This window comes from Meleagris gallopavo, chromosome 3, assembly GCF_905368555.1.
Source record: "Meleagris gallopavo chromosome 3, MGAL_WU_HG_1.1, whole genome shotgun sequence".
Lineage (NCBI taxonomy): Eukaryota > Metazoa > Chordata > Aves > Galliformes > Phasianidae > Meleagris > Meleagris gallopavo.
Window position 1 is genome coordinate 8,793,240 of NC_139406.1, and position 14,418 is coordinate 8,807,657.

General features: G+C 39.2%; 2 protein-coding genes across 5 annotated transcripts in view; one reads left to right on the forward strand and one right to left on the reverse strand.

The window, feature by feature from the left end:
* Positions 1-14,418, reverse strand: part of LOC146544590 (uncharacterized) — a 105,700-nt gene that overhangs the window by 36,272 nt on the left and 55,010 nt on the right. Inside the window, exon 1 of one of the 3 annotated variants that reach the window (XR_014882278.1) lies at positions 75-709. The exons of the other annotated variants lie outside the window; for them this stretch is intronic. The gene's annotated coding sequence lies outside the window, so the exon portion shown is untranslated. Of the gene's footprint in view, positions 1-74; positions 710-14,418 lie in introns of those variants that run through there. 3 annotated transcript variants of the gene reach the window in all.
* Positions 1-14,418, forward strand: part of CAP2 (cyclase associated actin cytoskeleton regulatory protein 2) — a 66,646-nt gene that overhangs the window by 568 nt on the left and 51,660 nt on the right. The window contains exon 2 of one of the 2 annotated variants that reach the window (XM_085220174.1): positions 10,880-10,933. In XM_085220174.1, the coding sequence (XP_085076300.1) occupies positions 10,900-10,933 (34 nt within the window). In that variant the 5' untranslated portion in view covers positions 10,880-10,899. Of the gene's footprint in view, positions 1-10,808; positions 10,934-14,418 lie in introns of both variants that reach the window. The other variant, XM_085220173.1, reaches the window with a different exon arrangement.

The window sequence follows — 14,418 nt, forward strand, 5'->3', positions numbered from 1 at the left end:
GGAGGTGGTTGTCCCGCAGCCCCCGGCCCGACCCCTGTCGGTCTTGGAATTACCCCCTGCTTGTTCGTGCAGACCTGGCAGCGCACCCGGCCCCTCTCTCCATCAGCGCGAGGTGATCTCATTTTGTGCGAGGCAGCTGGAAGGCTAAGGCTCGCTGCTTAGCCGGGCTCCCAAATGTTGGTTGAGCCGGAGGTGTGCGTTGGAAGTGAGCGGAGATCCGGGTGCTGAGCAGCCCCCGGGTAAAGCTGTGAGCAAAGAGCTGGGTTACACGGGATCTCGGGGAGAGAGAGCTGAAGAAAAACGTAACATCTGTATATAAATGCGTGTATGTATGAGGGATTCCGCAGATCCTGAAGGGTGTTCTGGGGCAGCAGGAGGAAGACAGAAATCAAGAGTTGTGAAGCTGAGATGCTGCGGTTTGCAGTAACTTGACAACTGAAAGGAGCACTAAAGCAGAAAGCTCGCCATGACCCCAGCTGGAAATGTAAATCTGTCCTTTGCTTTGAGGGTTGCTGTTGAGCTGTACCTTACCTTATCAACAGTGAGGCTTTTAATCAGTTAAAATGCTGACTTCTTAACGAGTAGGGGCAATCTTAAAGTCTATCTGGGGAAAAAAAACAAAACAAACAAAAACCCAACAAACCCATACCTGTCTTTATGTGTATTACCTAGGCATGGTTGTCATCGAATGACAGAAAATGTTTTCAGAAAATCAAATAAAATCCTGCATAAAATTAGGATTTTGCAATAGTAAAATAATTTAAGGGAGTGAAGTTTGCAGTGGGATCAATACTTCATTTTTTAATTACTTTTTTTCTAAGTCTGACAAACGTGGCAATGGCTCCATTGTTCTGTGAGACTGCAGTCAGAAAAATAGGACTATTTTAGAAATGTAACTTTAAACATGATTTAAAATAGGAAGAGTGTTAGATGTAGTGAGTTGAAACTAATACAGTACTCCCAAAGCTAGCCTCTTAAAGCATTACTAATAGTTGGACATCCAGGTTTATGCAAACTGTATCCTACTATTTCCTTTTAATTAGCTCTTATGCAAACAATTAAAAACTCTGTTCTGATTCTGATTCTGATGTATTTTCAAAAGGGGGGGTTTCATGACAGTGAGAGAATCTATATTGAGCAGGTCTGCACAAGAACAAAAAGCAATACAGTTACTGTAGCAAAGCCATTTGCGCTGAGCAACATGACATTTTAGGTCTTGGGCATAACAAAAACGTCAGTCTTCAGAATGTTCTGATGATTCCTTTGTTTCTTTCCCTTCAAGTGAATGATGCTCAGATGTGGAAGGTGGACAGGCAGAACTCCAAATGTCATGAATAAAATATGTTTTCTCAATTAAATAAAAATGAAGAGATATGCATTATTTACTATTACTGTAGAGCAGTTGTATGACATGTTTTCATTATTCTTTGTCACCTATGGCACTCAGTTCAGAGGAGAAAAGGTGGTGATTCTTGATATATCATGAGAAGATGTGGCAACATACGTATGATCTTGTCAAGGATGCTAAGATTCCATTTGTTAACAAAATTCCGTACCATTAGAATTTCTAGTCCCAGTGTATTAACTATTTTAGCCATTTAAAATATGAAAGTCAGCCTGAACTAGAAATAAAACCACAGAATTAAAACTCCCACAGAAAATAAATAAATAAATAAATTGTGGGAATTGGAATTAGCAGGGATTAGAAAAAGAAGTATAATGCAGAAAGGAGGACTGGATGCAGAACAATTGTGTTCAGCTCACAGTCTTGACACTGACTTGCAACATTACCTGGAGCAAGTCACAGGGCCTTTCCATGTTGCAATCTGTAGCTTGTCAGAGACAATAACATTCTGAGAGGTTTGAACTCCAAAGAGAGAAATGGTGGACAACCAAGTATCTTAAAAAATATTCTTCGTGATCCTTCATGTTTTTAAATGTTGTGTGCAGTGGTAGAAAACTCAATAGTTGTAGTTTTGCCTAGTAGATCATCTGACTCAGGGAAAGAGAATATTTTTTATCATGTTCATTGGCCAAAAACAAAACCAAAAAAATGCCCCCAGTAAATCAGGTATAAATTAGTTCAGTTATTCAGGCAGCTATTTTATTATCATAGAATCCTTAGAGTTGGAAGGCACCTCTGAAGGCCATCTGGTCCAGCTCCCCTTCAGTGAACAGGGACATCCACTGCTAGATCAGGTTGCCCGGGGCCAGATTAGGGAAAGAGGTATTTTTTTTTTGCTTGATTAAGCACTCACAACATAGAGAAATAATTTTAATTGTCTTCTCCAAAATTTTAGATGCATCTTTTGCAGTAGGAGTACTTGCCATCAGTATGATTTTTTTCTGAGATTGCTCTCATATTTTTGAAAAATTATTGATTTTGACAGATGTGGCTTACTGACTCCCCAAATAAGAAATGCTTTGAACTCAAAAGGCTCAGCTATTTTTGGAGAATGGCAGTGTTAGAACTATGCCAGAATATCAACACCACTGCTAAGCAGTGAACACTGAGATGACAAAAGCACACGAGTACAGCTGCACCTATGGCAGGGATTCTGCTGATTCAGCTTTGTACAGCAAGAGCATGAAGGTTTTTTTGTTTTGTTTTGCTTTTTAACTTCTGTAACTTTTGTCACCATGATAGCATGACTTTATGGCATATGTAACACCTTAGTCTATATACTGAGTACTTTGGTCTTTGTTTCTCCTGCAGAGGTTTGGATGTGCTGTGTCAAACCTCGGGTGTTTTTGTTACCAAAAAAGGTCCCATTGAGGCTACTTTCCTGAATATATTAAAGGAGAATGCTGTGTCTGACCCACGTGTTTCAGAGGAAAAAAAACCCTAAACTTGAGAGATTAGATAAATTGCTTTCAAAATCCAAGACAGCAGTAGTGCTATTCTGGGAATCAAAGGCTTAATGTGGTTTATATTTAAAAAAAAACAGGTAAATGGTCAAGTCCCTAATGAAATAATGTCTTATTTTTCCAAGAAGACATCCTCAGATCCTGTGCATTACAGCTATGTTTTCTATTATTTTAAATACTCTATTAGTTGCTTTCTGGAAGGAATGCAAGGAACGATTTACATTTTCATGTGTAATCTGTCATTGTTTAGGCAAAAGAAATAGTTGAGTAATTCACCTAACAGCTCTGGGTCCTCTGAAGTACTGAAAAGGCTACTCTTACAAACATCTGAGATGAATCCAGTTGGATCTTTCTGGGCTGAAACAGAGGAGGAATAAGAAGCTGAACATCTCAGATCTTGTACATGAGCAAGGTTGCATGGATTATTATTATAACTCAGGATCTCTAAGGATTTACCAGATTACAGAGAGAAATGGAAAGGTCTTTTTCAGTAGCAGTGCCCATTTCATCCTGAATCAGAAATGAAGGTACAACGCACTGCATTTCTAGTAGCACTGCAGAATTTATGATGGGAGGTAGGCCAGGGTGTAGAGTTTTTGTGATCAATGAAGATCAAACAATGAAGCCACAGTCTTTGTGGAGTGAAGGGGGTAGGCAGACGGCAAATTTGCTTCAGCCCTCCTGGCTTCTGCCATGCTGAAAGAAGGGTCAGTGGTTGCAGGCTGAGCAGGGAGAACCAGGAGCCTGAGAGCATCGGACACAGAGTGCTGAGCTGGTAACTGTGGCAGGACATTCTGGGGAGAGAACTAGAGAAGCTGACTTGGTTGAAATTAACCCGAATTATTCTGACATCTGACGGATGTCCACCAATACTTCAACGTGTAGTACTCTTTGTTACTCACAGTTGCTGCTGTTTCACTTAATGTGATTGATTGCATCGGAGTGACTTCCTTTGCACAGCCAGAGGAATGCTTCCTCTGACTTTTGAATTCAAACTGAGATATGTTCAAGCAATGGATGCATTCCACAGTTGACTTGGCATGCCTACTCTTGCAGGTTGAAATGAGAAATAGCTGCATGAGTGGAAGGGATTATCCATCAGTGTGAATGGTGAAGAAAGCCTCTGATAATCAGGAAATTCAAGCTTTTGCTCAATATGGATATGCAAGCAAAGTAAGATGCGGTGGGGTTCTGGAAGGACAGCAAACAACATTATTACTAACCCTGGTACTGAGGAACTCAACAGTCTCATCTTTTCTGCGAAAAATAATTGCATAGTTCGTATTTTTAGAGTTTGAAACACTGTTTGTTTGGTGTTAACTTTCTCCATTTGCTTTTCTGTCACATGCCAGAAGTAGTGAAACACAATGTAGGGTTTTGTGCTTTGTGGAGTTTACTACCCTTTTGAGCAGTACAAATTCAATTTGGTTGGAATCATAGCGTAAATAATCTTACTGTTCAGTTATTATGAACTGAACTAAAGCCCTTTAATAAAATCAGTGCCTGCATGTAGTGTTTTCTCAGAGCAGCAAGGCAGTCTGCTTACATTCAGTAATTGGACTTGTGACAGGTAATTAAATGGCTTGTAAGGCCTTTAGGATGCTTGATTACATGAAAATCACTATGCTGATACATAGTAAATGAAGTGGATGAGAACACTATGTATCAGTTGATTGAAGAGACACTAAAGCTCTTACACTTCATTGGATGGAAAGAAGAAAATAAAAACAAGACAAAGGACTATAAGCAGCAGTAACATTAAAAAAAGGAGCATAGAAAGGAGAATGTACTTGGAAACTGGGTTGCCTTGGTTATTTTAAATCAATCATGCTTACACAAGCTGCCAAGTCTTGACTGCTTCAGTAGATCATTAAATAACGAACTTGTTCTTTGTGATCACAAAATTGGTAAGACAGCCAGAATTATTCAGCAAGGGGTGGGAGCTCTTCACAAAACTTACGTATAATTAGAAGTGAACTGATATTCCAGGAAGCACTAAGCTCATAGAGGAACACAACATATTTTATAACTCGAACACGGGAAGTTCCATGCAAACATGCAGAAGTACTTCTTTATGGTAACAACAGTCAGCAGTCTTTGGGATACCTATCAGAACAGAGATGGTTTTACAAAGCCAATCTGTAATATTCTTAAGATAGTGGAATACAAAAATGCCTCAATTACTTTCCTGCCTGTTTATTTTTATCAGCAGGGAGTCAGCACTGGGAGTGAAGGAAGCAGGGCAAGAGCTGGTGTACAAGCAGCAAAGTATGTTTTGTGGTGCTATAAAGCCAGACAAAGGAAAAATGTAGGTTAAACTGAAGAAGTACAACATGAACTTGCCTTTTCCTCTTTTACACCTTGCCAGGTCTACATCTTTTCTGCTAATAAAAAATAACCCTTTAAAAACAATCAGTATGCCAAAAACAGATGTCTACAGATGAGATTATTTTGGTAGCACACTTTTGTGCACAGCAACACAGTTCTCATTTCTAGCATATGAACACACACATTGAGCTACACACAAAAAGCAGAAGCCACCAATTTTTGTCTGCTATTCCAGATATAAAATTTGGCCATTTTCACCAAAGAAAGAAAGAAAGAAAGAAAGAAAGTTGTTATAATTCTAAGTACATTTAAATATACAAGAGTACATCTTTTACTTGGATAAAATAAGATAAAATTTCCCTATATTTAGAAGAGCATGGCTTCCAAAGGAACTTATAGGAGACACAGAGACAAAACAAGACTAAAAGGTCATCAAAAGCTCTAATTTGACCCCTGGATCATTCTCACATAGGCCTTTTCAAAGAGGTCCTCTGCTTTAATCCAACCTGACATCACTTTGACAAGCCCCTGTTTACATTCCTCCCATACAGCTAATTGGAAACAAAACACAAACCATACAAGGTAATGTTTCTGTCTACCAACACATTTTCTTCTAACCAATACATGCTTGCTCTGTCATCTCCACCCAAAAGCTTGTATGGTAATAAACCAAATAGCTTCAGCAGCACCTCACTCACCATTCATCTGGTAACAGCCTGCTTCTCAGTTCTACTCGGAAATGAGCAGCCCCCGAGACCCCCAAACCAATAGGTTTTCATCGTTTGGACTAAAATGGGGTGGAGCAAGAATTTGGATCTGATGCCAAAGGTAGCAAAAAGGCTGCATGCTCTACACAGCTTGGAGTTGGCACATACAGCTGAATGGCAGTGCAGGAAAGCTAGCCAGTTATGGCTCAAGCTGACTGTGTATAAAGTGCTGTAAGATGCTTTTGTAATTTGAAGAGACATTCAGAAATGTGTATGCATTTCCCCTCCTTTGATATATACTGTATAGAAGAACTCTTTGAGGAGACCATACTTTCAATCTGAAAGGCATTTGTGACTAGCTGTAAGACACTACTAGCTGGCAGTGTGAGGATTTGCATATTTTGTTTATCGCATATCTCAGTAGCAGTTTTTTAAAGACTACAAGAGGGGACACATGTAAAGGCTGCAATACTTTCAAGAATAAAACTCTGTTTTTCCGAGCAGCGTAGCAATGTTAGATGCAATAAAAATAACAGATTCTTGCCTGTCATAGGTAACTGCCCTTTTTTTGGCATAGAGAAGAAAAGCAAAATCTAACCTGTAGCATCTCAGATGATGAAAATGAATCAGACCTAGTTAATGTCACAGATGTGGGAGGAGTGGTACAAAGATAAATAAAAACAAGCACAAAACAAATAAATGAAAAAAAAAAAACACTTCTTTTTTCTTCTAAATTAAAAGAGCACTAGGAATTAAAACAACCCATGGAATCTCCTGATATTTGTCAGAATATCATACATGACAGGGTGGCACCATTCCTACATTCAACCTGCCATTTTTATGTGCCTGACAAATCAACTCTTCGTTTATTTTTACCTCTTATGCTACTAGACTGTTCCTCCCTGTGGACTTGTTACAGCTTGTATCTTCCTGAGACAGAACAATGTGGTCCTCTGTCAGAAGTCACATGCAATGATATCAAGCACAGTACCTGTGTGTTTTGGCTTACACTTTGACTGCTGTTTGGGATGAACACATCAGGGGATTCTAATGTACAGACAAGTTTTTTCCATTGATAATAGATAAATGGTGCTATGAGACAGGTGTCAAATTGGGGAGTAGAGCAGTGCTGTTCTGTGTATAAAAACAGATCTGCTTTTTGGTCTTCAGTGTGTCCTTTTTCTCTTCTTTAAGTGAAGAAAGGATTGACAGTTGTATTGCCATATGCCATTAGCACTGCACAAAAGATACCATTAACAGGAATCAGTGCAGCTCTATGAATCCTCTGTGCTTTTTGTGCACTACAGCAATGGCAACACTTAAACAATTTGTTCCTAGCTCTTAGCTGACTGTATGTTCAATGAAGAACATTCTGCTTCTCCACCCAGAAAACTGGATCCAGGATTACAGTGGACTTGAAGTATTATTGATTTTAACTCCTTATAGGTAATCAGCATCAAACCTGAGAAAGGTGTATGAATAACCCAGGTAATCCAGATCAAGAACAAAGCTTTAATTAAAATCCCAGTGAAAACAAGATAGAGAATCTGGCTTGATGTAAAATCTTGCTTCATGGCAGTAGAGGCATCCCACAGATGTATTTACATCCTCTTTATTAAGATGCAAAGGTTTTATTTGGCACCGTAAGTAGACTGGTCTCATTTTTATTTATAATTTTTAGCTCCAGGACTACATTGCACAGACTTCTTCACAGAGTCAAGCTCTGCCGTTTGTGCTCTGAGCTCTTTTGAGCTCTGGATTTGTGGCATCAGTTTGATCTTGCAGAGTGCAGCATGGACTGATAACTAATCAGATGGACTCTAAATACAGGCCAAGAAAATGATGAAGGTTGTCATAATATGAGTCAAATATGTGAATCCCTAAATATAGGCAAAGTTGCCAATGTTTAGACTGAAAACGGATTGAGAGAGTTGTGCTGTTGGCCAGTGGAGTCTTTACTTCAGAACAGTAACTCAGTTTCAGTCTTGTTTGTAAGAAACCTAGCTGACTGACAGTAAAGCAAATGTATATATCAGGTTATTGTATGTACAGCTGATGTAGTGTTTTACACACTAATGGCAAAAGTACACTTGTACATTGTTCATAAAGGACGAGGTACCTGAATGAATACTTATGTGCACACGTGTGCATGAGTATAGATACAAATACCATGTAATCATGCACTGAATCTATAAGTAGGCAGATAGAAATGGGTATTCAACATAAACATGATGATAGAGCAGTTCTTAAGAGTAACATTTTTTCTAAAAACAGCAAAAATACTGGCAGCATTGAAGTTGTGGTCAAAATGGTTTTGACTTCTGTCTAAAGAAATTGGAACAAAATGTTATTTTCGCACAGATGGTGGTGAGGCACTGGAACAGGTTGCCCAAGGAGGCTGTGGATGCCCCATCCCTGGAGGCGTTCAAGGCCAGGCTGGATGTGGCTCTGGGCAGCCTGCTCTGCTGGTTGGTGACCCTGCACATAGCAGGGGGGGTTGAAATTACGTGATCATTGTGGCCCTTTTCAACCCAGGCCATTCTATGATTCTGTAATTGTCCCACTGTTGATATCTGACTTTAGAACAACATTGTAGTCTTGCAACGTTTTGGAACTGGATAAAACTGTGAAGAATATTGTGAACAAAAGACTGTATTGCTGTTGGAAGGTATTGCATAGAAATGTCCACAGGGTCACTGGGTTATTCCACTGAGCTTCTGACTCCATAATCCATATCTTTAGCATCTCACAGGGGCCAATTTCTTGGGTAGAGCATTACAAGTCTGATCTATTGCTGTTTGTTCGGAAGATTCCTCCAAGTGTGTGTAGTCACATCAGAACCGAATCCTTCAACAAGCAAAATCAGGCTAAAGAGACAAAAAGGAGCCACTCTTACAAAGAAATTTTGTACTTTTCATCAGTGGAAATTTTGGAGCAGATGGAAACAAATATAGTTACATACCAGACCATGTCTTCAAGTAAAGACAAACTGGAAATACACTGAAATATACTTCAAAATGCTGATGAGAAGAACTGACTGTTAGTATGCTTCAGTTAGATGAGCCAGACTTTAAACTGCTCTAAAAGGTAACTTTTAAAATAAGCACGTTTTGAGGCTTTTAGGTAGTAGAGTAGAATGCGAAAAGAATGTGCCCTTAATACTTTTGAGGAATAAGAGTGCTTTGTTTTAAGAAAAAGTTTAATATTCTCAGAAAAAAATTGCACATTTCAGAAGCTCTCCTGTCACCTTCATATTCCTCCTGCGAAGATACTTGTAATCTTACAGATGTGAAGGGTTTTTTGGTTTTGCCTTGGAGAATTCATTGATTTTTCAAACAGAACAATGTACATTTTAAATACATGCAGAAGAGACCTCCTCCCCCCCCAAATTTTGGACAGTGCTTATATGCACATCGATTCATGTCATTCTCTTTCAGGGGTTTGCTTTTTTATTTAATGTAAATGGGGAAAAAGAAAAGAAAAAAACAACACACAATTTCTAGACAGAACTTTCTCATGAGAATGATTCTCCCAAGACTTTCGCATTGTAAAATCTTCTGTTTCACTCTTAGGTCAAACACGAATCTCCTCATACTTACAGGGCAAAGCCTGAAAGCCCCACCTTGTTTGACAGCATGACTCAGCATGAGAGCTCTGCATGTGCTCCCACCATCCTCATAGTCTTTCTCACGCTTAAATTTTCAAAATAAAAGTGATTATGAGGTTTATAAATACTGATTTTTAAATCAGAAGCCCTTCTTTTCATATTACTCTACTTTTTAATAAAAGAATTTAGACTTTCTCCCCAGGGCGAGGGAACACTGAAGCAGCATTATTTGTTTTGCTCACTAGAAAAATATTGCATAGGGTAGGGGATATAAGCCAGCGTGTGGGAGCTCTGCTTGAGCTCATGTGGATCACGTTTTCATCAAGAGCCATAGATCACCACCAGCTCCCTTGCCGTATGTCACTCAGAATAAAGCACACACAACTTTAAGTTAAGACCACTTGTTATATTAAACTATGGGAGATTTAAACATAGCTTTCTCTTTGCTTATGTAACTGTTTCTTAGTCTGTAGTGTATAGAGCACAGTGTTCCCTGAGACATTGGCTAGCATTCAAAAATGTCAATGCCTACACTTCCCCACATGTAAGAAAACAGACAATCACTTCATGGAGAAATGAAATGATGTGCAAACCGTTCAAAATGTAGCCCCATTTCTGTTTCATTTTACATCAAAAGCACTGTTGCAGTACAGTGCAAGTAGACTCCTGGTTTTTTCTTTCCAAACATTAATCAGTGCCTGATTTGAAAAGCTTGGGATGCACTGATTGACATCAGGTGCATTCATAAGAAAAAGAAAAATAATTAAGAGATGGGAAATCACACCAGAAGAACAACCGAAATTGCCTCTTCACGACAGTCTCTCAGTACAGTGGTTGAGCCTTACTACAAAGCCTAGAAGACCCAGGCAGATTTCAGCATGTATTTTTAGAAAAATCAGGAGATAGACAGTTAAAGGCTGGCTTTTAGTCAAGTTTTAATCAAATCTGTATTTTTGCCCCGGGAACTGACTGATGCAAATCACTGCCGGCATACGTTTCTACCAGTCGCATTTATAAAGATTTCACAAACTGTCCAAATACAGACTGCCCAAAGCTACACCAGCAGTAGTTTGAATCCATTTACAAGGAAAAGCAAAGGCTGAGCACTGATCAGATTCCCTGCTGACACAGAAGTAAGTTATCATTTGTCGGCTGCTTCACTACAGCCGGAATGACAATAGTTACAAAAAGGAGCTTTTACCATAAATGTTGATAAAGCCATAAGATGAGTAGAACACGAGGTAAAGAATGGGCTTTATCAAAGGGGTCTAATGCTCTTTCCTGAATGACTTTTTTAGAATGGCAGAGAATCATGGCTTGATGGAGAGATTGGAGAAAGCAGTGACTCGACTTGAATCATTATTTTCAGATTCCCAGAGATCTGGTGGAATGGAGTGTGATGCGATGAACGGTGTCAATGGAAGTAAGTCTTTTTTTTTTTAAGGACTACCTCTTTCTGTTATTAGAAACCTAGCTTGTAAGAAGAGCGTGTGTTTGTCGTCTAAGCATGATTATAAACATATATGGCCTAGAAAATTCAATATTAGTTATATCTCTTAAATACGTGGTCCATATTTCAAGCTTTATTGCTCTTTCGATTTTAGCATTTATATTGTTGTAGATAACTCACCAGATAACAACATCTCCTTGAGCCCAGTTAGCAGAAGAAATGAGACGTCCCAAAAATGCACAGCATAAATACTCCTAAAGAAATCAGCAGTATAAACACTGAGTCTATTTTCCAGCTCTCTGAATTTCATGTTGTGCACCATGATTTAATTGATTACTATCCTTAAGCAAATATGAGTTTGTTCATAAGCACTTGCTCACTCAGATCTGCCACACATCCTTGGCCTTACTTTCATCACTCTTGAGCTCTCCTTTCTCAAGTGGATCTCCAAAGCACTAACTGGAAATACATGAAAAAAATACCTGTCCTCCTCATACTGCCAAATCATTTTTTTCCACCCCCTAATTTTTTTTGTTGTTCTTGCAATCTATAGGATAAATAACTTTATAAATGTGATAGTACTGATGTTGATTTAATAGAAGTACCTCTTTCCTTTCCCAGGAGCTGTTTTGTTTTTTTTTTTAAACCCAGAATCCCTGCGTATATCCCTGGCTAATCTTCACATCAGTTGCTTTGCACATTCCTTAGCCCTTCCCCACCTTATTCATGGAAGAGCACATCCTGTCATGGGCTTGGTATACAGAATGCTGCAGAAAAAGTAGAAAGTTGCAGGCAGCTCCCTTATTGACAGAAGCAAGTTACTATGTGATGTCAGCTGCTTTGTTGTAACTGTACGCCAGCCCTTATCCAACAACACATGTGGCTACACATGCTATAGGCCTAAATGCCACCAGTTGCTGTGGAGCAGCTGATTGAAAGCAATGTTTCTGTGACAGGAAGGGAGCATCTTCCAGCAGACTTCCAGAGCAGGGGACTTAGCTGGTCAGTGAGCTTCAGTAGTAAAATGTGTACAGTGTGGAGAAAATCCAGACAGCTAGTAAGCCTTAGCAAATAATGGAGAAACGTGACCCATGTACAAGTAAATTGATTGCTACTAAGAAGTCTACATTTTTCAAAAAACATTGGCTTCAATCCTATAATGAAACAATTTGGGTGAGTCTCTACTAACGCAAAGCTTAGAACTGCAGAACCAGGGCTGCTTTTACAAAGGAGATCAATTCACCCCCAAGAAAATCAGCATATCCTTAGCCTACCCTATGAATCGAAGAAAGGTGAAGAGCCTAATCCCCCCCAGGGAAGCAGAGCCTTAAAAAGCCTCAGCAGGTCCTCTGAAGAAACGGACTGACAAGCGTTGTATGAGTGAGATTGTAAACCACACCTGCTGGGAGAAGCAGCAGCAAGAAACTGATAAGAGCAGCACCATGGGGAGCTGCCCAGGCTGAGCTGGCTCACACTGGAACTCAGGAATCAGCTTTTGCCGATGCAGTTAGGACAGACTGTATCCGTCTTTCACTTGGAATGACTGATGTACAAACAGTGCCACAGACATAATTCTGTATGCTCTTGTTACTTTGCAGAGGCTCCCACAAGTCTCCACAACAATTGCAGAGCTGACAGTCTTACAGAACTCTTTTTCTACTTTAAAACAGATGCTCTGCCCAAGAACGTGACATTTTTGAAGTCCCTAGTGGAAATGGAGATACATTGCTTTCTTCTGCTATGCCCTCTCCCCCTAAATGACCATTCCATAACTAGAACTATCACAAAAAAATAAGCTTGAGTTTTTTAATTTAGGGCTTTTTTTTTTTAAACAACAAAATAGTGGGGAACATGAGAGGAATGTACTGTGCTTTTACTTTTTTCCTAAATAGCACTACAACAATGGGATTGCAAACAAATCATTCAATTGCTCTGCACAACTCACAGCACACTCTAGTAAATGCTCCTGGGAGTTAGCTGTATTGAATAGTAAAAAATAGCAGAGTCGCTTTCTAGTTCTGCATAGCACAAATGCCATTTGGTGAACTGCTATTTAAAAGTATGCTCTAAAGTAAAAGGTTACAATGATTCTCTTGGAGACGCGCACGGATTTCAACAAAGAACATAAATAGGCTTTGGAAAGCATCTCTACAACTAAAACCTTTTGTAGTCTGGGTCATTTGAGGGGTTTACACACAAGCACTGAATATGGAAGAAAGCCCAGAAATTCCTCAGAATTAAAGGTGAGTGACATCAAGAGAACAAAAGCAGCCTTGAAATCCCGCCTAGTTGTCTAACTACATTTTTTTTTAACACAGGCCATTGCAAATTCCCATTACCAAAGCCCTTCTTTTTTTCTGTCGAGGAGCCAGATGACTCTTAGGAACTAAAGAGGGCTTTCAAGATTATGAATTCGGATGCAATAGGTTAAAGCACTCTCTCTGAAGAAAGCCCGGTACCTCTTCAGAGCAGTCTCCAGGCTTTTTTAAGCAGGCAGAGAGGCTGGAAAGAATTTTCACCATATTCTCTCAGATACTACAAATGCCATAAATTCACATATGCGTTGCCCATGCTGGACCTAACGAAAGTTCTGATGCACCAACAAGACAGGAGGATGTGCTAGGGAGGAAGGAGAGGGCTGGAAAACACTGAAGGAAAGAGTTCTTTTGCCATCTTAAAGGATATCACATGAAGTGATTTAGAAAGCCAGTTATGTAAGAAGCTGAGACCCACCTTGATCTTCTGATTGTCCGCTTCATCAGAAAGTAGCTCTTTATACTATATAAAACACAATATTTCTGTTTTTCTGGCAGAATATATACCACATAGTCAGAGGGATGTGTCATCTAGAAGATTTGTTTGAGCCTTCTTTCTCCAATGTCTGTTTTTATGGTCACACAACAAAATAAGGAGATTGCAGTGCCACATCTCACTGCCTAAACTGACTGTCAGTAAATTCTAAATGCTGGAAATTTAATGACTTGTTATTAATGGCCCCCAAACAATGCAGAAATCTTCAGGAATGGGTGGATAGTATAAAAATAGTTGTTCAGGACGGTGCAGATTCTTTTTAGGAAGTAATATTTGTTTTTTGTACGGTAATAGAATTTTGCTAAGACAACCATCCTTATTGCACCATTATGCTTTTGAAAGGCTGAGAGATGTTTACTTTAGCACCTGTTAGTTTAATACAAAAGAGGCATCCCACCGTATGCAAAGTAAAATCTCTTTGTGCTCCTTGACAAGTTTTACCAGGAGCAGTATTTTTCCTTTCTAGAAACTAAAAAAAATATATATATATAATGCATCCTTTTTCACTGATTTCACAATCAATGAATACAGCAGAAATTAAGTTACAGCAGTTTCCCCCATTTCTTTGCTATTCCCCCTTCATGTGCTACACAGGAAAGTCCTATACTTTGTTTACTTTATGGACCCATTATAATGGAATGCTCTTC